This window comes from Antechinus flavipes, chromosome 3, assembly GCF_016432865.1.
Source record: "Antechinus flavipes isolate AdamAnt ecotype Samford, QLD, Australia chromosome 3, AdamAnt_v2, whole genome shotgun sequence".
Classification (NCBI taxonomy): domain Eukaryota; kingdom Metazoa; phylum Chordata; class Mammalia; order Dasyuromorphia; family Dasyuridae; genus Antechinus; species Antechinus flavipes.
Genome location: NC_067400.1, coordinates 225,866,466 through 225,886,931, shown reverse-complemented (window position 1 = coordinate 225,886,931; position 20,466 = coordinate 225,866,466). Strand labels below are relative to the sequence as shown.

General features: G+C 33.3%; 1 protein-coding gene and 1 long non-coding RNA gene across 4 annotated transcripts in view; one reads left to right on the top strand and one right to left on the bottom strand.

The window, feature by feature from the left end:
• Positions 1-20,466, top strand: part of LOC127553691 (uncharacterized) — a 109,149-nt gene that overhangs the window by 67,576 nt on the left and 21,107 nt on the right. The window contains exon 3 of one of the 2 annotated variants that reach the window (XR_007951801.1): positions 2,738-3,209. The exons of the other annotated variant lie outside the window; for it this stretch is intronic. This is a non-coding gene — a long non-coding RNA (uncharacterized LOC127553691). Of the gene's footprint in view, positions 1-2,737; positions 3,210-20,466 lie in introns of those variants that run through there. 2 annotated transcript variants of the gene reach the window in all.
• LOC127553681 (IgA FC receptor-like) overlaps positions 1-20,466 on the bottom strand; it is an 88,912-nt gene that overhangs the window by 50,040 nt on the left and 18,406 nt on the right. For both annotated transcript variants that reach the window (XM_051984591.1, XM_051984592.1), the window contains exons 7-16: positions 19,151-19,257; positions 18,409-18,505; positions 14,487-14,611; positions 13,736-13,832; positions 12,897-12,979; positions 12,206-12,302; positions 10,167-10,264; positions 9,383-9,479; positions 3,800-3,922; positions 2,057-2,171 (exon numbers count right to left, since the gene is read on the bottom strand). In XM_051984591.1, the coding sequence (XP_051840551.1) occupies positions 2,057-2,171; positions 3,800-3,922; positions 9,383-9,479; positions 10,167-10,264; positions 12,206-12,302; positions 12,897-12,979; positions 13,736-13,832; positions 14,487-14,611; positions 18,409-18,505; positions 19,151-19,257 (1,039 nt within the window). The remainder of the gene's footprint in view (positions 1-2,056; positions 2,172-3,799; positions 3,923-9,382; positions 9,480-10,166; positions 10,265-12,205; positions 12,303-12,896; positions 12,980-13,735; positions 13,833-14,486; positions 14,612-18,408; positions 18,506-19,150; positions 19,258-20,466) is intronic.

The following is a 20,466-nucleotide window of genomic DNA, read 5'->3' as shown; positions in this document are numbered from 1 at the left end:
AGCAGGAGTGGTGATCCTGATCTCAAAGTAAAAGTGAAAATGAATCTATTTTAAATTGATGAGGAAGGTCTTGCTAAAGCGCACCCTCAATAATGAAGTAATATCAATACTACATATTATCAATACTACACATATATGCACCAAGTGGGATAGTATTCAGGATCTTAAGAGGAGAGATTGAGTGAGTCACAGGAAGAAAAAGACAGCAAATCTATCCTAATGTGGGATCTTAACCTTCCTCTCTCCTAATTAAAGGAATCAAACCACAAAATAAGCAACAGAAAAGTTAAGGAAGTGAATAGAATTATAGAAATATTGGGTATAATACACCATTGGAGAAAGTTTAATTGGGATAGAAAGAAATCTACCTTGCTCATAGCACCTACACAAAAATTGATTACATATTAGGGCTTAAAACTTCACAATTAAATGAAGAAAGGTATAAAAAATGTTAAATCTTTAATTTTCTTATCATGACACAATAAAATTATGATATTAAAGGGCTTTAGCAAAAGAATGGGTAGATCAGGCAAGACCTACATGTTGATTTATGAACAATCAAAAATTTCATCCCAGAGAAGGACAATAATGAGACAAGAGAGCAAAACTTATGGGATATAGCCAAAACAGCTCTTAGGGGAAATTTTACATATTTAGGTGCTTAAATAGAGAAAGAGGGGATTAATTGAGAATGCAACAAAAATAGTTTTAAAAATAAATTATTAAATAACCCTCCCCCAGTTAAAAACCAAGTTAGATATTCAGAAAAAGAAAGGAAAGAGTTTTGCAAACTTGAAAACAAAGAAAACTCTTGAACTAAAAAAAAATAAAATTGAGTTCCTTTCATGGAAAAGCAAAACAAACCAAAATAGACTTTGTTAATTTCATTGGAAAATGGAAAGAAGAAAACCAAATTACCAGTATTCAAAAATGAAATGAGTGAACTCGCAACCAGTGAAGAGGAAATTAAGACAATTATTAAGAGCTATTTTATACAACTATGTGCCAATCAATCCAACAAATGAAATGAAATGAATGTTTACAAAATATAAATGGTACAAATTAACTGGAGAGAAATAAAATACCTAAATAATGATTTATCATTTAAGAAAAATGAAACTGAAGTATAAAACTGTGCAAACCCTTTGATCCTGCAGTGTCATTAGGTCTATATCCTAAAGAGATCATAAATGAGGAGAAAGAACCCACATGAGCAAAAATGTTTGTAGCAGCCCTTATTGTCTTTTGGCAAGTAACTAGAAATTGAATGGATGCCCATCAGTTGGGGAATGATTGAATAAGATATGGTACATAAATTTAATGGCCTATTATTGTTGTATAAGAAATAATGAATAGGCTGATTTCAGAAAAGACTGGCGAGATTTATGTGAAATGAGCAGAATTAAGAAAATATTGTAAACAGTAACATTTGGTGACTTTAACAGTGATGGAGTTATTTCTTCTCAAAATGAATTGATTCAAGGCAATTATAACAGATTTGGCATGGAAAATGCCATCAATCCAGAGAGAGAACTATGGAGAGTTACTATGCATCAAAGCATATTATTTTCAGCTTTTTATTTGTCCATTTGTTAGGCGAAGACATACTACCTTTATAACAGAGAATATGGTGTTGATATCTAAACATGGAAAAAACATGGGACTTCAGAAGGATGATGCTATCCACCCTCAGAGAAAAAGAGAACAAACAAGCATAATACATAGCCTTCCTTAAGGAAGGCTTTTATTCGTTAGTTTGAAAATCACTCTAAGATCTCAAGCTATGAATGCAAAAAAAAAAAAGTCCTTTCATACTTTTCTTATCAGCTCTTTTATTGTGAACAACTTGTCATCTAAATTGTTAATGAATATATATCTATCTTATTGTTAGATACAATCTGCTTAACTGCCAATTCTCAATTTATGCTGTCATCTGTTCAAATGTCTCTGTCCCATCAGTCCCAATGATGTCTCTGATTCATACCCTTAACATTTCTGTAAAAAACCCAACTATTCCTCAGTCTCCATAAGAACTAAAAGAATCATTTAATCTTACCAGAATTTGCATAATCTTCATTTTCTAATATGTCTGGTTCTTGTTTTAAATTCCATTTATTTGCATCATTTTCTTCCCTTTCTTCCTTTTTTATTGTTATTTTTTCCACTTCTCCCTATAAATTTTTGAAAACAAATATCTGTTTCTTCTTTTTCCAATTCTAATTTATTTTTTCTACAACTTCATAGATATGATAACTCTCCCTTTCAGGAATAGAGAAAACAATCAGGAAATGGCAGGAAGAAAAACAATTAAAAGAAAACATTTTGATCAATTTAGAATTGCATAACTTTATAAATAGAAATGAACATTAGAATATAACTTCCAACTTGTAAGAAATATCAGGGAGCTATCCTGGAGAGGTAGAAATTTTCCTTGAAGAAAAGATTTGCAGGGGAAAGGAGATTTCTGTTATTCTAAGGGAAGAGCAAGGGGTGGCTGGGACAATTTGACAGTGAAAGGGGATCCTTGGGAAAAGTCAGTGAAGGAGAGTGAACAAAGTATTAGGTATGCCAAATAGCAACATGGCTAGTCAGGCTGGAAACATCTATTGGGACACTCTTTGGCAAGCCAAAAACTACTGTTCATTTCCCTAAAAAAAGAGAATGTATGACCAATTCATAAACAGAAGATTGGCTAGGTCTTAGTGGTCATAAAACAATTTCTCATGTACTCTTTCAGAAATCTAGAACGATGACCAGAAAGCCTGAATTGGAAAAGATGTTAATACTTTCCAAAGGAGCCATGTTGTTTTCAATTCAAATAATTCAAGGCACTACAAAATTCTGAAAAACATCATGAAATGGATGGCTAGTCAACTCATGAAGGAAAGCCATGATCCCCCAAACCAACATGACTTGTTCAAAGATATCACATCCAGGAAAGCAAGATCATAATTCCAGTCTCACATGATTATTGGATCTTAATCCTTCCTTAATATTTTTGTTTAATTCATCTACTTACTGGTATTAATATTCATGGATGTTTGATGTTAATGATTCAATTTTCATGCCCTTCTTATATTGCCTCCCTTGAATTCATGAAGCTTAATTTTTTGCTGTGGCCATTTCAATTCAATTAAATACGTTCATTTTAGTAGCTCACCTATCCAAGTCCACTTCTGTGCTTCTACCCATGGCCTTTATCTCATAATGCCTTATCTCCCTGTCTCTACCAATACAAATCCCTCAATTCCATCAAAACTATACACAAAGATCTTTTTCTACTTTTAAAAACAAAAAAAGTTTTACAATCTGAACTATCTTGATCATTATCAACTATTCTTTCCATCTCCAATGAAAATATCAAAATGAATTCTTAATAACCTATGTGGCCTTTGCTATGAAAGAAGCTGAATCCATATGAGAATGCATGCCAAGAAAAGCAGACACTTTGATGCTAGGAATTGGAATGTCTGATTTCTAAGGTGATGTCCATCTCTCAAGTTTTCACTTCTATGTTGTCAGATCACTTCATGACTGAATGAAATTGCTTTCTTTTTAAGTGAAATGGTTAGAAAGAATTGGGCACCATGTGCCTACCAATTATGAGCTCTTGACAAAGCTAAAGATGCTCATTCCATCAATAGGAGTGAGTTCTCATGGACACTGACTTTTAGCAATAGATGTTAAAATCAAAAGTACATACCTATTTCTTAACATCACTTGCAAAGAATAAGTAATGATTTAAAATCTAAATAACATTTTCCTTTTTGTTAACATTTTTCTTTTTGGGAATGTTTACCTTTTTAGAATAGTTCCTAGAGATCCTTGCGCTCACCACTTTCTTCTTTGCATTTGCAGATGTTTTGGCACTCAACTCTATTTCTTCTCTGGGTTTTCCCTCTTCATTCTCTTCGTTTTCTTTCTGTAGAAAAAAAGTATTTTTGAAAGAAACATGAATTATATTTCTAAGGAAAATAACCAAATTGATAAAATTAATAAGCCAAAGTGACTCTTTTTTTGTTTGGATAGCTTTAAAAAATTTCCTGCAAGAAGCTTTTATGTAGACAAATGTTGCCTCAATACCTTTCCAAAGCAGAACCTGTGCAAGTGCAATATGGATTTTGAAACAAGTAGAAAGAGTGCAGTCCAAGCAAGAAAACATCATTGGTGGAAAAGTACGTTAGGCTACTTGAAGACTGCCTCCTTTTTAGAGGGTCATCATTGTAAGGAAGACAAGAGTTAGTGCTAAGCTAGTTCAGATTGACAAGAATAGCGAAGAAATCCTTTTGACCCTTAAAACAGGAATTTTTTCTTAAATCTCTGCAACTTAACTTGGATAATTTAGAAAACTTTCAAGAAAAGAATGATGCAAAGAGAAGCTGCCAGAAAGGTGTCCCTCTCCTCATTCCTTTGCAGCAGATGAGTACCATTTGAGGAAGTAGGAATATTATGAAGACTTTTCCCAATGTATTGATTGTTTGCATAATGGATTCCTTTTACTTTTTCTTTTTTTCAGTTTTTAAATGATTTTTTCTTCTAAAATGTGTGGGGCTAACTCTGTGAGGGAGGAGACACTATTAAGAGAAATAGCAACTATTTTTTAAAACTATGAATAAAAATGTTTAATTTCAGAAGCACATGCTATTTTTGATATTTTTGAAGCAAGTGGCAATACTACTCTAAACCAGGATAAGAAACATGAAAAAAAAGAATAAATGCCAGAGAAGTCATAGAGATATATTTTCCTTGGATGTTTCCAAAAAGTAGTCTTCTGCAGAGTAAAATATTTTTCTACTGAGAGTTGAATAGATCAGCAGGAAAGAGGGAACAGAGAATGACTACCACAGAGAGAAGCTGGCTGGAGGATACTCAATCTCATTCAGTAAGAGATGGAAATTGATTCACTATTGGGAAGTGAGAAGAATACAACTAAGTAGGAGAAGCACCTGAAGAGGACCATTTCCTGACAAGGGGAGATGGAGAAGCAAAATTTCAAGGAGTCCAAAGGAGTACAGTCAACAAATTATAAAAATTGAGAAAGTGTCTAAAGTTTAAAAAATTATAAGATTGTTGAGAATTTGGAGGATTTTGAAAAAAAAAAGCATTTTTACCAAATGGATCCAACCATTGTGGAGAACAATTTGGAACTATACTCAAAAAGTTATCAAACTGTGCAGTTTGATCCAGAAGAGTTACTACTGGGCTTATATTCCAAAAAGATATTAAAGAAGGGAAAGGGACCCACATGTGCAAAAATGTTTGTGGCAGCCCTTTTTGTAGTGGCTAGAAACTGGAAATTGAACAGATGCCCATCAATTGGAGAATGGCTGAATTGTGGTAGATGAATGTTATGGAATATTATTGCTCTGTAAGAAATGAGCAGCAGGATGAATACAGAGAGATTTGGAGAGACTTACATGAACTGATGCTTAGTGAAATGAGCAAAACCAGGAGATCTTTATACACACTTCAACAACAATACTATATGATGATCAATTCTGATGGAAGTGACTATCTTTGGCAATGAGAGGATCCAATTAAGTTCTAATTGATCAGTGATGAACAAAACCAGCTATACCCAGCTAAAGAGCACTGGGAAATGAGTATGGATCACAACATAGCATTTACACTCTTTCTGTTGTTGTTTGCTTGAATTTTTGTTTTTCTTCCCAGATTATTTTTACTTTTCTAAATCTGTTTTTTCTTATGCAACAAGGTAACTGTATAAATATGTACACATACATTGTATTTAACATATATTTTGACATGTTTAACATGTATGGGACTGCCTGCCATCTAGGGGAGGGGATGGAGGGAAGGAGAGGAAAAGTTGGAACAGAAGTGTTTGCAAGGGTCAATGTTGAAAAATTACCCATGATTTGTTGTCAATAAAAAGCTATAATAATAAAAAAGCAATCCAAAGTGCCTTCATTAATTACTACTCAGCCAACTCTTTCTGAAAGTGATCCTCAAAAATCCTGTGGGTGTAGCTAAAAAAAGGGAAAGAATTTTTAAAAAAAGTTAATGCTGGGAAGAGGCTGGATGTCCAAGATTTGAAGAACAAATGAACACAGAAATATATCATCAAAGCCACCTAAGAATATAAATCAATAGATAAAGACTCTCTTACTTCAGACAAATTTAAAAAAACCTGTTAAGTTGGTAGTTACTAGGGTAGTTAAGAGTATCATCATGCACATTTTGTAAGACAAAATCTGGGAAAATATCTAGGCTCTAATATAAAAAAGGAATATCCAAATATCATATAATAAACTTCCTTTCTGTTATATGTTGTAGGGAAATTCAGAGTCAAACAAGGAATAGAAGATAGTGCAAAGGAAAAAAAACACAAAAAATTAGAATTTAACTACACTAGTAATCTTTTGTGTGTACATAATTATGACAGCTCTCAAAATTAAAAAAAAATATTAGGTATAAAATGTATTCACATTTATTCTCCCAGAAATAATATCTATCATTAAAAACAGATAAAGAATTAATAAAATTTTATAAGATTATTGTCTTTAACATTATCTCACTCATTCAGTGGATAAATATCCATTAACAACATAAATAATTTTCAAATTAAGAAATAAAGGCTTTCACTAACCCAAAGTACACAACATGGCAATCAAATTCACTGTGTTTTAACTTCAAATCAATTTGGAAAGAAAGACAATAAATGGGAATAAGTATACTGGAGGAAATGTATGAAGATATTCTAACAGTTTCTATGTTGTTCTCTCATCATTCTGGAGCAATTATTAGGAATTAATTTTAAAAAATCATAAAAATGATTACATCTATTGAATCACTGATCACATTACTACTGACATATACTTTAAGTACTCCAATACCAGAGAGAGTCTGCAAACATACCATTCTAATTTTAGGGGGATATGGGAACACCAAATGGATCTCTAGTAATCAGAGATGGACAGAACAAATTATTGGATATAATATAAGGTGATGTTATTACATTCAGACATTATTACATTCAGTCAAGAAATATTTATTTGGTAACAATCACTGTGTAGAACTCGATGCAAAAAAAGGCAAAAATATACTTTTCTGTCTCAAAAACTCCCCATTCAATTCCAAACACATCAAAAATTATACATGCTAGATGAATAGAGCATAAAGGGAAAATAAACTCAAAATTTCCAGGTCAAGATAGCTTGGAAAGGCATTAGGATTGCTCAGTCTTACTGGGATGAAAGGGGAGTTTGCAGCCTATTACAAAGGGTGTCTGGACAAGCCAGCAAGAGGGTCTAAGCCATTGTACAGCTCAGCATCTGAGACTTCTCAGACTGGGCACAAGAGGACAGTAAGATAGTAAACCAGTTATGGAGCTTCACGTCCTCACAGAAAAGGCCAATTGCCAGCCCCAGAAAGCATCAAATGGGACTAGACTGGGCTCCAGCACAGTGAGCAAGCCAATAAACACCAGAAGCTCCAACATTCAAAGCCAAAATTCAAGGCAACTCAAAACTCAAAACCCCACCAAAAGTTTAAGACTGCATACTCTATGCTCCAGGCACAGAACTAGCAAAAAGAAAAAGAAAATGAGCAAGAAACAAAAACGAATCTTTACCAGAGAAAACTACTAAGGTCTCAGCAAAGATCAACACATCAACTTAGAAGAGAACAAAATGCCTACATGAGTAACTTCTCAAAGTGGGATATGAACTGGTCTCAAGTCCTAAGAATCTTCTTGGGGGAGAGGGGTTCAAAACAGGGTTTTAAAAGTCAAATTAAGAGAGTCAGAAGAACTAAGAAATGAGAGATATGAAAGAGAGTTTTGACATTTTGGAATAGGAAGGAAAAATTTGACTAAAAAAAACATTAAAAAAATATAATTGGACAAATGCAAGGAAATACACACTCCACAGAAGCAAACAACACCCTGATAAGTAGACTTAGGTAAATGAAAAAGAAAGTACAAAAGCTAACTTAAAAAAATCATATGTGAAAAACTGGAATTGGGAAAATGGATGCGAATGCCTTTATAAAACATCAAAGAATCAGTCAGAAAAAATAAAAATGAAAAATTTGAGAAAATGTAAAATATATACCTCATCAGAAAACCAACCAACCCAGAAAATACATCCAGGAAAGATAATCTAAGGATTGTTGGACTACTTGATAGCAATGGATATAAATGTATAAAATGTATATAAATGTATAAAAATATAAATGATAGCTCTTTTTAAAAAAGAGCCTGAACATCATCTTTCAAGGAATTATCAAATAAAATTATCCAGGTATCCTGTCTTATGATTTCTAAGCAAGAAATTACAGGAGGAGAAGTTAAAGAGGAAGAGAGTAATGGCTTAGGACTTAGATTTTACTAAGGGCTGATAAAACATATAGAAGAAGCCACATATGGGAGCAGTATCACAAAAACCTAGAGAGGAAAGCCTATCCAATAGAGTAGGAGGATCAACAGTGTCCAAGTTTGCAGAGAAACCAAGAAAGAAAAGGACTAAGAGGATGCCTTTGGTTTTGAACAAAAGTCATCATGAATACCTTGGGATGGAGAATATAATTTAGTACTGTAGGACATGACAAATTAAAAAAAAATTAGAGTAGCCCTGATAAACATTTATCAACTAACACAGAATGAAATTAGGAGAATATGATCTATAACTAAAATTCCCATCAATCAGCCCAGCACTGAAAGACTGTTATTCTCATATTAACAGTATTGGAATAATCTCACTTGCTTACAAAATAGAAAACATACTACATTTCTTTCTATTTAATAAGGTCACTATGGGCTACAGATATAAAATGTTCTATATTCATCAGAATCATCATTGCACTTCTGGAAACACTTTTTGCTGAATGGTTTATGAAGTATATGTGTAAGATTTATTTATTTGTATAATTATGCATCTATTTTTGTATTATGGAAAACTGTTCAATGATGAAAGGATAGATAAGACAATGACCAGTTTATAAATACATGCTATACTAATTCCCTTTATTAAAAAAAAAACCTCTTCCTCAAAAATAATTGATGTGATAAGTTTTCATAATGTTGACTAGAAGTTTTAAGTAATAGTTATTTTGGAAAAAATAATAAATACATATTAATGTCACTTGCTGAAAAAAACTTCACTCATTCACAATTGCTAGGAACCAGGGAGTGGCACTGTCCCTCTACAGAAACATTTATTTTGATGTTTTGGGATTCTCCACCTCCCCCAATTGTCAACAACCCTAATATGAGGATTATTTATTCTTTTTCATTTTCATTCTTTTTTTCTACATATTCATCTCTATATTCCACAATGTTCAGGAGCATGTACACAAAGAGGCCTGGAAGACATGGTTTTGAAATACAAATGGGAAAAGTACCCCAGAATTAGACTTTTACCATGGCATATATTCTTTTAATGTCTTTCAAAAAGATCTCTGTTGTCTCCTTCAAAATGATTTTTCTTCTCATTTCTTGTTTTCTGAATTCATTTTCTCTGGAAAATAAAAGCAGCATTTGGTTTTGTTGTTTTTCAAGTGGGGAGAATGCTATCTTGGATATCAAGAGTCTTGGCTTTTATCCCAATTCTTATACAGATATAGCTGAGTACACTAGGTATATCGCATAACCTTTTCTAACATCATCATAATATCGACAATTTCCTATCAGTTATTATCATGTCCATCCCCATTAACCTTTGAAATTCATTTATCACTATCTAGATAATATTTCTTTTTTAATCCAAAATGTAAAAATTAATCTCTATTCTATTATTCTGAGTTTTGGTTTATTTTTTGCTCATACAAATTCAGAGATGTTTCTAGAATTTTCTTTTTTCCTTATAGAGATCACTCTCAATTGCTGTTTGTTTTTCTTTGTGGATGATCTAGAATGACTTCAGAAAGAAAATGACAGACTTTCATTAACTTGTCAGGTCTTTTAGTCATCGCTAGGGTTGGGGATTAACCAAAGAATAGAACTAGAAATGTTCTTTGTACATAACCTCCCTTTTTACTTATTAGCATAATACAATCCTATTTGGTATTTTCATAATAAAGGGATGAATAACAAAGTGACAAAGTTGGATATATTTATTTTTTTGCAAATTCACAAGGATATTGCCACAGTTATTGTCATAAACATTCCACCCTTCTGAATTCTCATTAGTATTACATGACTATACCTTTTGTTCCAAAGAGAAACAAATGTGGAAATTTCATAAGGGTGTTTCTTGTCCATTAAATTTTCTTTTCTGGTGATATCTTCATTCTCAATATTTTTCTTAGGGAAAAACATTTTTAGAAAAAGAAATGAAATTTATTCTAAAGAAATGAAAATTCACATATTTGAGCTGAGACTAACTTGAGGTTCTCTGATAAATTTTTATTCAAGCAGTAAAGATTTCTGAAGGAAATAAACTTTCTTTTCTAGCACCCCTCATGGAAGAATCTGTGAATATGCAATATGAACTATGAATCAACTTCAAAAGAGTGCAGTTGCAATCAAGAAAAAGTCAATATTTCTTAAACAGTCAGGCTAACATTCTTAAACAACATTCTAAGAAGATCAGTGCCCTTACAACATGTCAAATTTACAAACACAGAAACAATATCCTACAGGATTTCTTTAATTTTAATTTCATGCTCAATGAAAACAATTTTGTAAACATAAAAGAACAAACATGATCCAAAAAAGATATGTGAGATGAGACTCCCAACCCTCACGCCTTTGCAAAGGGGGGAAATGCAAGGTGATAGAAGATGGCTCATATTGATTCAATGCATTCACTGATTTTCCCAATTATTTTCTTTTTCTGTTTTTTTCTCTCTTTTATATTAGAATAAAGTGTGTGGGGAACTCTGAAAGCGAGGTGGCACACTAGGAGAAACTTGTTGTGTTTAAAAAATTACAAACAACCTGTAAAAATTTCTTTCAAACAATGTTATTTTCAATGGTCCAGGCAAGAAGTGATAGGAGTCTAAACAAAGGAAAGTAATCTTCCTGTGACTAAAGAGAAAGTAGTAAATGCAAAAGAAGGAAAAGTAACAAGATTTGATAACTAACAAGATGGGAAGTTACAAGCAAAGATCAATGAGTTTAGGCAATGCAATCAGCCAGTCCTCTCTTCCTCCCTTCACAATCTTCCCATCAGGATAAAGCACTGAAGCTTCATGGTTAAAACCCTGTGAGAAAGTGCTTGGTAACTGCAAATCTTTTGTATCCTATCCATCATGATGAACCACTGCTGAGACTTGATAATTTTCCTATCAACGACTCATTGAGGAGACTGTGCTTTTTAGGGAATGCATGTGGGGAATAAGGAAAATTAAAAAACTGCATTCCAAGGCTCTCATTTCATTTTTGGTCAGATTTCCTTTTCTGTCAAAATCTCCACTTTTTCATTTGTCTCAAATAGAGAAAGGATCCCAGGAACTTTCTAAGGAATATGATAGATCCCATGACTGAGCCTCTCACCTTACCCTGTGAGCATAAAAGTCAGTTAGACCTTGTACACACTATTGAAGGGTGAGCCCTGGACCCTAGGTTTCTAACCAGTGTGAGGGGTAATCTGGTCTACAAAAGGGAAACTAGACCAGGGCAGTCCTGCTCAAGATGGTTTCCTTTGTCTAGATTTGTCTCCTTACTCTCTTCCTCCAATGAAGAAATAGTTGGAAAGAATAAAGAATTCTAAGACTACCTCCTCATTAAATGCCCATTATTCAGAGTTGCCTTTTGCTTGTCAGGAGAGGTCATTATGCTGCACTTTCAGAAGCAAGACACCTGGATTGAAGGTATCTCACTTGTTGCTTATTTGCTATTCTCATCAATAAATCAATTAATCACACCCATATTGATCTCTCAGAATTTCACTCACTACATAATAGTCATTTGGGGACAAATGTTAATCCATACCATCGTTGCTACTTGACAGGAATAACATGACAATGTAAAAGGGGGAAAAAGTGGGGGGAAATCTTTCCCCCTTTAGAATTCCTAGGAACAAACAAGCAGTTTTGCCTCTCTACAGAAATCTCTTTTTATGTTTGGCAGTTCCCCAACAAAACTGCTGATAACCCCCAAGTCAGGGATATTGTTTTGATGCCTTTTCTACATATTCCTCACTGCATTAGACAATTTATAGGAGAAAGTGCACAAAACTAAAGATGAATAAATCCTGTGGAATAGAAATGGGGAAAGTACCCATGAATTGAAGTCTCTTACCATACTACATATTTTTTGTAATTGCCGGAGAAATAATTGGCTTTTCTCTTCCAAAAATATTTGGAATTCCTGGATCTCTTTTGTATAATTAGCTTCTCTGGAAAACAAAAACCAAACAGATTCTGTGTTTTCAGTATGGAGAATACTTTTCCTGAAAGACTAGAATTAAGCCTACTGGCTTCCGTTCAACAAAATCTATATAATATTGACAACTTCTTATCAATGAATCCTTGTGAGTTCACTTTACCATTTTATTCATTCCTTACTCTCTGTGTAATATTTCTCTTTTAATTCAAAGCATAGGGATCTCTCCTGCATGGTTACTAAATTCATGGATGCTCTGCTTGTATTTTTTGGTTGTTTTTACAAGTTTCCTTTCCTTATACTGATCAATTTCAATATTTTGTTTTATTCTTCCAGGTGGGTCATCTAGAATTTTTTCAATTGCAAAATGTCATTTATTTCACTCTTCTCCTGGTTTTTGGAGAAACCAAACTACTACTAGAATTATCATTTGAGTTAAATTCCCTTTGATTCATTTGCGTAATACACACCCATTTGGTATATTGCTAATAAAAGAATGACAGGAGACAAAAGAGCAATATACCTATTTTTTTAAACTCAACCATGATACTGCCATATTGTTTCCTAAAAGAGTGTACCAGTCTGAAAGCATAGCTGATGATTGTACCTGGTCATCCAGAGAGCAAAAATGATTAAATGGTCATAAAGAGTACTCTCTTCTTCAGTTATGTTTTTCATTTCAATGTTTTCCTGTAGAAAAGAAATATATTCAGGGAGAGAGAAATAAAAAGCCAAATTTTTGAGATGAGAATATTTTGTCTTTTTTATGATGATGTTTTTAATCAGTAAATATATTTGAAGGAGATTAGAGTCATTTTCACAATATCCCTTCCAAGGCAGAACATAAACTATTTCCTTATGAAGCATGCGCATTTATATATTACATATTTATGTATTGTGTGAGCATGGATTTTTGTATTCCAGTAAATTGGTCAATGATGAAATTTTGGGTATGAATCTGAAAATGGCTAGGTTATGAATCTTAATATGTCAATAAAATTTATAAATCACTTCCTCCCAAAATAATGGATGTGATAAGTTTCTTAGTGATTGCTTGTGTTTCAAATTTTTGGAGCTAAGAAGAATGATATATTTTAAGTAAAAGTTATTTTGGAAACAATACTATTACACACAATTCTATACACACACTCTATACTACTGAAAAGTGTAGCATTGCATTGAATATTATTCAATTGTATTGAGATATTGAATACAGTATTGAAAAGAATAAAATTGAAAAGAATCATTGCCTGATTTAAAAGTCTTGAAAACATGGAGTGGCTCCTGCCAAAAGAAGCATCACTAAGTTGGGTACATTGTATTTATGCTTTTCTTGCATCCTCCTCATTACACACTATAATTTTCAGGATACTGCAGATAATGGCTTCTGAAAAAATCCTTAGGGAACTATAATGGGAAAAATACTCATGAATTCAATTCTCTCACCATGGCCCTTATCTCTTTAACTTCATTGTAGAACTTCTGTGCTCTGTACTGACAGGCTGTTCTTAATGCCAGTTTCTGTTTTATTAATTCAGTGACTCTGGAAAATAAAGGAAAAAAAAAACATTTGTGCCTTTTAAGCATAGAGGCATGCTGATTTGAATATCAAGAATAAGGTTTTTTTATCCCAATTTTTGCACTGATATAGTTGAATGAACTAAGTGTATTTGATTCTATTCATTAAATTCTACATAATATTAACATATTAATTATTCTCTTGTGTCTCCATCTTATGTCTTTGCATTCATCATTTCTCTGCAGAACATTGCTCTTAATTCAAAGCATCTTTTTTTCCCCTTGTGTATGGCTAGTAAAATAATGTACACTTTTATTCTGGCTCAGTTGCAGTGTGCTCACAGTAATGACAAAGTTTTTCAGGAATTTTCCTTTTCCATATGCTTATCAATTTTTTAGTTCCTGAAATTATACTTTAATATTGATTATCTAAAATTTCTTGAGACAGCATCAACTTATCAGAATTTTTAGAATTTCCAGCTTTTTAAAAAAAAATAGATATGTTAGCTGAAAATCACCTCTTTAGCCATTTGCATAAGACACCCCTTTTGGTATATTCTTAATGAAAGGGAAAGAGGTGGGATACATGTTTATTTTTTTTTTATTTCACTAGTTTTTGCCACATTGTTTTGATGGGATTTTACCATTCTTAAAGCTAACAATAAGTACATGAATTTACCTAGTTTTGAAGATAGGTGTCAGAGTTGCAATATCATAACTAATTAGTTTTTTGCTGCCATTTTCCTTTGTTGTGCTTTCCATGTCAATGTGGTCATGCTCTGCAAAATTAGCTTCAGTATATTTCTGTGCAAAAAGCAATAGAAAATGAGCAATGAAATATACATCAAAGAAGATCAAAACCAAATTTTGGGGAAAATCTATTATAAGCTGAGCCTATTCTGAACTTATATTCTAAAATGAATTTCTTTTTGATCAAAATAATTTGTCAAAGAAGTAACATCTTTTCCTCCACAAGAAAAGATGTTACTTCTTCCATTGCAAAATATGCGAAAGTGAAGTAACTGACTCAACAAATTTAGTCCCAGGCAGAACAAATCATTAATTCCGAAGCATTCTTCAGTCTCCCAACTTTGTAAAGGCTAAACATTCTAAGATAGATGCAGGAACCAGTGGCCAACATACAAAGAGACAAAGGAAATCCTACTGAATGTATCTTCGGGAATTCTTTTTTAATCTCTTCAGCTCAATGCAAACAATTTTGTATCTTTAGAGAGTAAGCATGACTCCAGGAGACCACACAGGAAGGATTGACTTCCAATATTGGTAAAGCAATATTGCTTACATTTTCATGTTTTGTTGAGTGTATTTACTTGTTTTGTTTATTTTTTCTTTTCTTCTTCTCAATCATTTTTTAAAAATATTTCTTGTAAAGTGTGTGTACATCTCTGAGAAAGAGGAGGGACAGTAAGAGAATGTGCAGTGATTTTGACAAACAAAAGCTTTTGATAGTTTTTCTTTTATCTAAAATAAGTGATTTCAGTAGTCTAGGCAAGAAGTCAAAGCATCCTGAAGTAGCTTAAATAGTATCACCTTGGGTAGAGAGAAAGGAACAAATGCCAGAGATAAAGAGGTAGAAGCGAGAAGATCTGAAAGCCTACATGATGATATATAGATATGATATGTGAGGAAAGGTGATGGGGTCAAGAGATCATTCTGAATGTAAAGAGCTGGGCAAAAGGGAATGTTCTCAATGGAACTTGAGCAAAGTGAAGTAGAACACTAAATTGTGGAGAGGTCATTTTGGTTGTATTGGGGATGAGATAGATGTTGATTGACTGGGTCTGAAACTCATGAGAAATGTTATGCTTAGCTCCTAATGATTTGGAAGTTTTTTGTAGGGACAAAATTATTCACACAGAGAGTTGATGAAATCAACAGTCAAGAAGACATTACTGGGACAGAAAGCTGGAAGACACCAATCCTATTGAGCAGAGATGGACCATAATCCCATGAAGAGAAGTGTACAACTGGGAAGACCAGGAAGTGGTCAATAGCATAAAAGATAGGGGAGCAGAGAAATGGTACCTGGAAAGGAATTCCAGCTGTGTCCAAAGTGGTAGAGTGGTATGGAGCTACAAAAATTGTGGGTGGGTAAAGCCCTAAGATTCAATAATTGAAAGATTAAGTATTTTCAATGGAAATTTATTTTCTTAAAAAAATATGAATACACAAAGACCCTTTATTATTACATGGCCAACTATATCATAAAAATGGTATAAAAATTCTTTGCTTGTAGTTAAAAACAGGAAAGTTAAAAAAAAAAAAAGACCAAGAAGCCTCCAGGTAGAGCAATCTGGAATTATGCCCCAAAAATTATCAAATTGTGCATACCCTTTGATCCAGCAGTGTTTCTATTGGGCTTATATCCCAAAGAAATACTAAAGAAGGGAAAGGGACCTGTATGTGCCAAATTGTTTGTAGCAGCCCTATTTGTAGTGGCTAGAAACTGGAAAATGAATGGATGCCCATCAATTGGAGAATGGCTGGGTAAATTGTGGTATATGAATGTTATGGAATATTATTGTTCTGTAAGAAATGACTAGCAGGATGAATACAGAGAGGACTGGCGAGACTTACATGAACTGATGCTAAGTGAAATGAGCAGAACCAGGAGATCATTATACACTTTGACAACGATATTGTATGAGGACATATTTTGATGGAAGTGGATTTCTTTGACAAAGAGACCTAACTAAGTTTCAATTGATAAATGACGGACATAAGCAGCTACACCCAAAGAACGAACACTGGGAAACAAATGTGAACTATCTGCATTTTAGTTTTTCTTCCCGGGTTATTTATACCTTCTGAATCCAATTCTCCCTATGCAACAAGAGAACTGTTTGGTTCTGCAAACATATATTGTATCTAGGATATACTGCAACATATCCAACATATAAAGGACTGCTTGCCATCTAGGGGAGGGGGTGGAGGGAGGGAGGGGGAAAAAAATCGGAAAAGAAACGAGTGCAAGGAATAATGTTGTCATTATAAAGTAATCATTAAAAAAAAAAAAAAAAGAAGCCTCCAAGTATCTGTATCTTAGAACCAAGAGGAGAACAAATCCCAAGAAAATTTGGTACTGTGGAAAGAGGCCAGGTGGAATAGGTCTTTGTGCAAAAGACAGAATTGAACACTTGACCCAGGAAACTCTGAGTTTTAGTGAATAAGAGTAACTCTGCTCAGACCAGTGTTTTTAAAAGATCACTAAGGTAGGTGAGGGTAGAATGAATTGGAGTGGAGGGAGACTTGAAGAATGAAGAGACTCTTATAATCATCTGGAGATGAGGGAAAGAGAGACTATATCCATTGAACAGTGTGAATTGAGAATAGGGAATAGAGAAGAGAAATTTTGTATAGGTAGAAACAACAGAGCTTGACAAGAAAAACATTGTTTAGATTGAGTAAGAATTCACTGAAGTCTTGGGAGTAGATATAATTATCAAACAGGATACTATGGAGGAAGAAATTAAGAAGAAAGAAAACTAAGTTTTGAGGGATACACTCACATTGACTGGCATTATCTCTGTGCAAGAGGGTGGGTATCCCACAAAAAGTAACTCACATGGATTGAAAAAAAAAAAAACAAATAGGAGAAGCTTCAAGTGGGAGCACAGTCATGAAAATTTGAGAGGAAAACCTCTACAAGAGAATAAGATAATTATCACTGTTGTCAACATTTGCTGAGAGATCAAGCAAGATAAGAACTAAGAGAAAGCCTTTATATTTAGAACAGAAGAAATTGTTAATTTTGGAGGACAAACTGCAGTGCAGTATAAATCAGATTTGAAGAATGCAGAGCAGCATAGGGAAAGATTTATGAACTCATGCAGACTGAGTGAGGTAAGATATGTATAACTAAAATTACAGTAAATGAACAAAAGCACTCCAAGTTTACCATTCTCTTATCTACTGAATTGAAAATCCTAGCCTTAGCCTAGAAAACAGGAAAGCAAATCTGGATTGCTCCATTTAGTAGAGAGGACATATGCTACAAACTGAAAATGTTGTATATTTTTCTCAGATGCAAATCTATTCGCAGGTTGTACTGAACTGTTTGTCCATGAAGTATAGAGGCAGATATGCTTGTGTAGCTATGTATATGTGTGTGTGTGTGTGTGTGTATACATACATACATATGCATGTGTCTTTGCATTGCAGAGAACTGTTCAGTGGTCAAAGTTTGTTTGAATCTGAGAATTGCATATTATCAATAAACACTACATATTTCACAATACAATTAATAACTTCTATACCATGTTTACTCCTGTTTCAAATCTTGACACTAGGAACAGAGGTTTGTAATAATGGAGAATATATACTGTTATGGCTAATTGAAAAGAATACTATTTACAAAGGTTTGAAAAGAATTTTGCAATTCAGAATTCATAGGAATAGGAGTTTGTTACCATGTTGCTGCAAAAACATCTGCAACCCCAAGTTGGAGGCATTGCTTTTATTTCCTTTCTTTTTGTTCCTTAACATCATAAACATTTCAAGAGAATACACACAAAAAGGCCCCAAAATAAATCCTTGTAGAATTGAAATGGGAAAAGTGTGCATGAATTGGATTTTCTCACCACAGCACACATCTCTTTCATGTCATTCAGAAATCTCTCTGTTTTCTCTTCCAAAATTGCTGTTTTGGTCAGTTCCTGCTTTTTGAATGCAGTTTCTCTGGAATAACAAAACCAGAACAATGAGTATTTTAAATACTCTAAATGCTGACTTGGATATCAAGTCTTGGCTTTTGACTGACTTTTGACACTGGTACAGACTAGTTAATCAGGTATGTTGGATTCCATTCATTGATATCTCTATAATATTGCCCAACTCCTTATCAGTCATTCACTTGTGTGTTCACTTGAACATTTTGTCCATTCATCACTGTATCTTTTAATTCTAAATATAAATATTCTATTGTGGGTGGTTCCCCAAATAATGAATACTCTTTTATTCTAGTTTGATCTTTTGTGCTCATAAATAATTCACAAAAGACTTTCCAGAATTTTTCCTTTCCTCATGCCAATTGTTTTCAATTCCTTATTTTAGGTTGATAATCTAGAATTTCCTCCAACACTCAATTTTTCAGGCCTTTAAATCAACTCAAGACTTTTGGAGTGACAAAAAAATCACTACAAATGTTATCTGAATATAATCTGTTTCCACAGACATTCAGTTTGGTATATTCCCAGTAAAGGACTGAATACAATATAGAAACTGTATGTTTTAATTTTTATAACTTCACCAGGATATTTTCCCTTTTTGTCTCCTAAAGAAATTCTACCATTGTGAAATCCCACTAGGAGGACATGTTTGTACCCAATTTTCCACAGAGGGGCCAGAAACAAAGAACTTTGATTGATGTTTTCATTTTTGGTGTCATTTTTTTCATCAAAGTTTGCCTCTTCTGGAGTAAAGTTTGTTTCCTGAAAGGGGAAAAAGATTTTTAGAAAGAACAAAATAAAATACATATTTTAAAAAGCAATGCCAAAATTATGACTTCAGATTACTATGAATTTATATCCTGATGATATTTTTCAGGCAGGAAAGATTTCTGTAGCAGGTAATCATTTTCTCAAAAGCTCCTCTCCAAGGTTGAACCTCAAAACATGCAACATGGGGGGCATCTACGTGGTACAGTGGATAGACTATTAACCCTGAAGTCAGGAGGATCTAAATTCAAATCTGGTTTTACACACTCAATTGGATGATTCTGTGCAAGTCAACCCTAACTGCCTTAATAAAAGTAAAAATGCAATATGGACTTTGAATCAACTTCTAAAAATTCAGTCAAAGAAGAAGGAGGCATTAGATCTTAACTTTTTGGATTACCAACTTTATAGAGGGTAAACCCTTTTTGAAACCCATTGGAGAATGTGTTCAAAATACATTTGTCCAATGGAACAAAGGAACAAGCATATAAAGAAAATCCTGCCCATTCATCTGCTGGAATTTTTCTTTAATCTCTACAATTCATCACAAATCAGGACTTTAAAAAGGGATGCAAGAGGAGATTCACTTTGTTCAGTTCTTTGAAAGGTGCAAAGATACAAGAAAGTTTAAAATTGCCTCCTATTTTTTTTTTTTTACTTTTTCAGAAACAGTCTGACTTGTTTAGGGTCACCAAAAACAACAACAACAACAACAACAACAACAACAACAACAACAACAACAACAACAAAACCCAATTATCTAAGTCTGGATTTGAACTGCGGTTCTTCTGACTTCAAGGCCAATGCTCTAGCCACCGTACCATCTAACTTCCCAAATACTAATTATTTGCAAAATTTTTCAATGCATTAGCTGGTTTTGCTAGTCGGGCTTCTATTTTTGTCTTTTCTCTGCTATTGCTGTAAATTATGATTTCTTGTGATGTATATAGAGATCTCTCAGAGGTAGGATACTAATCCTAACTGTGGTAGTTAAAAAATAAAACTAAATGAATAAAGTTTTAATTTCTTTAAAAAGACTATCTTAATTTAATAGGCTAGGCAAGAAATGATGGTGAGCGCACACACACAACACACACAATCCATGTAAAGCTGTTTTGCTATGAACAGAAAGGAATAAATGCCAGACATATTACAGAAGCAAAAGTGATAAAATTTCATAGCTAATATCATGATATATAACTG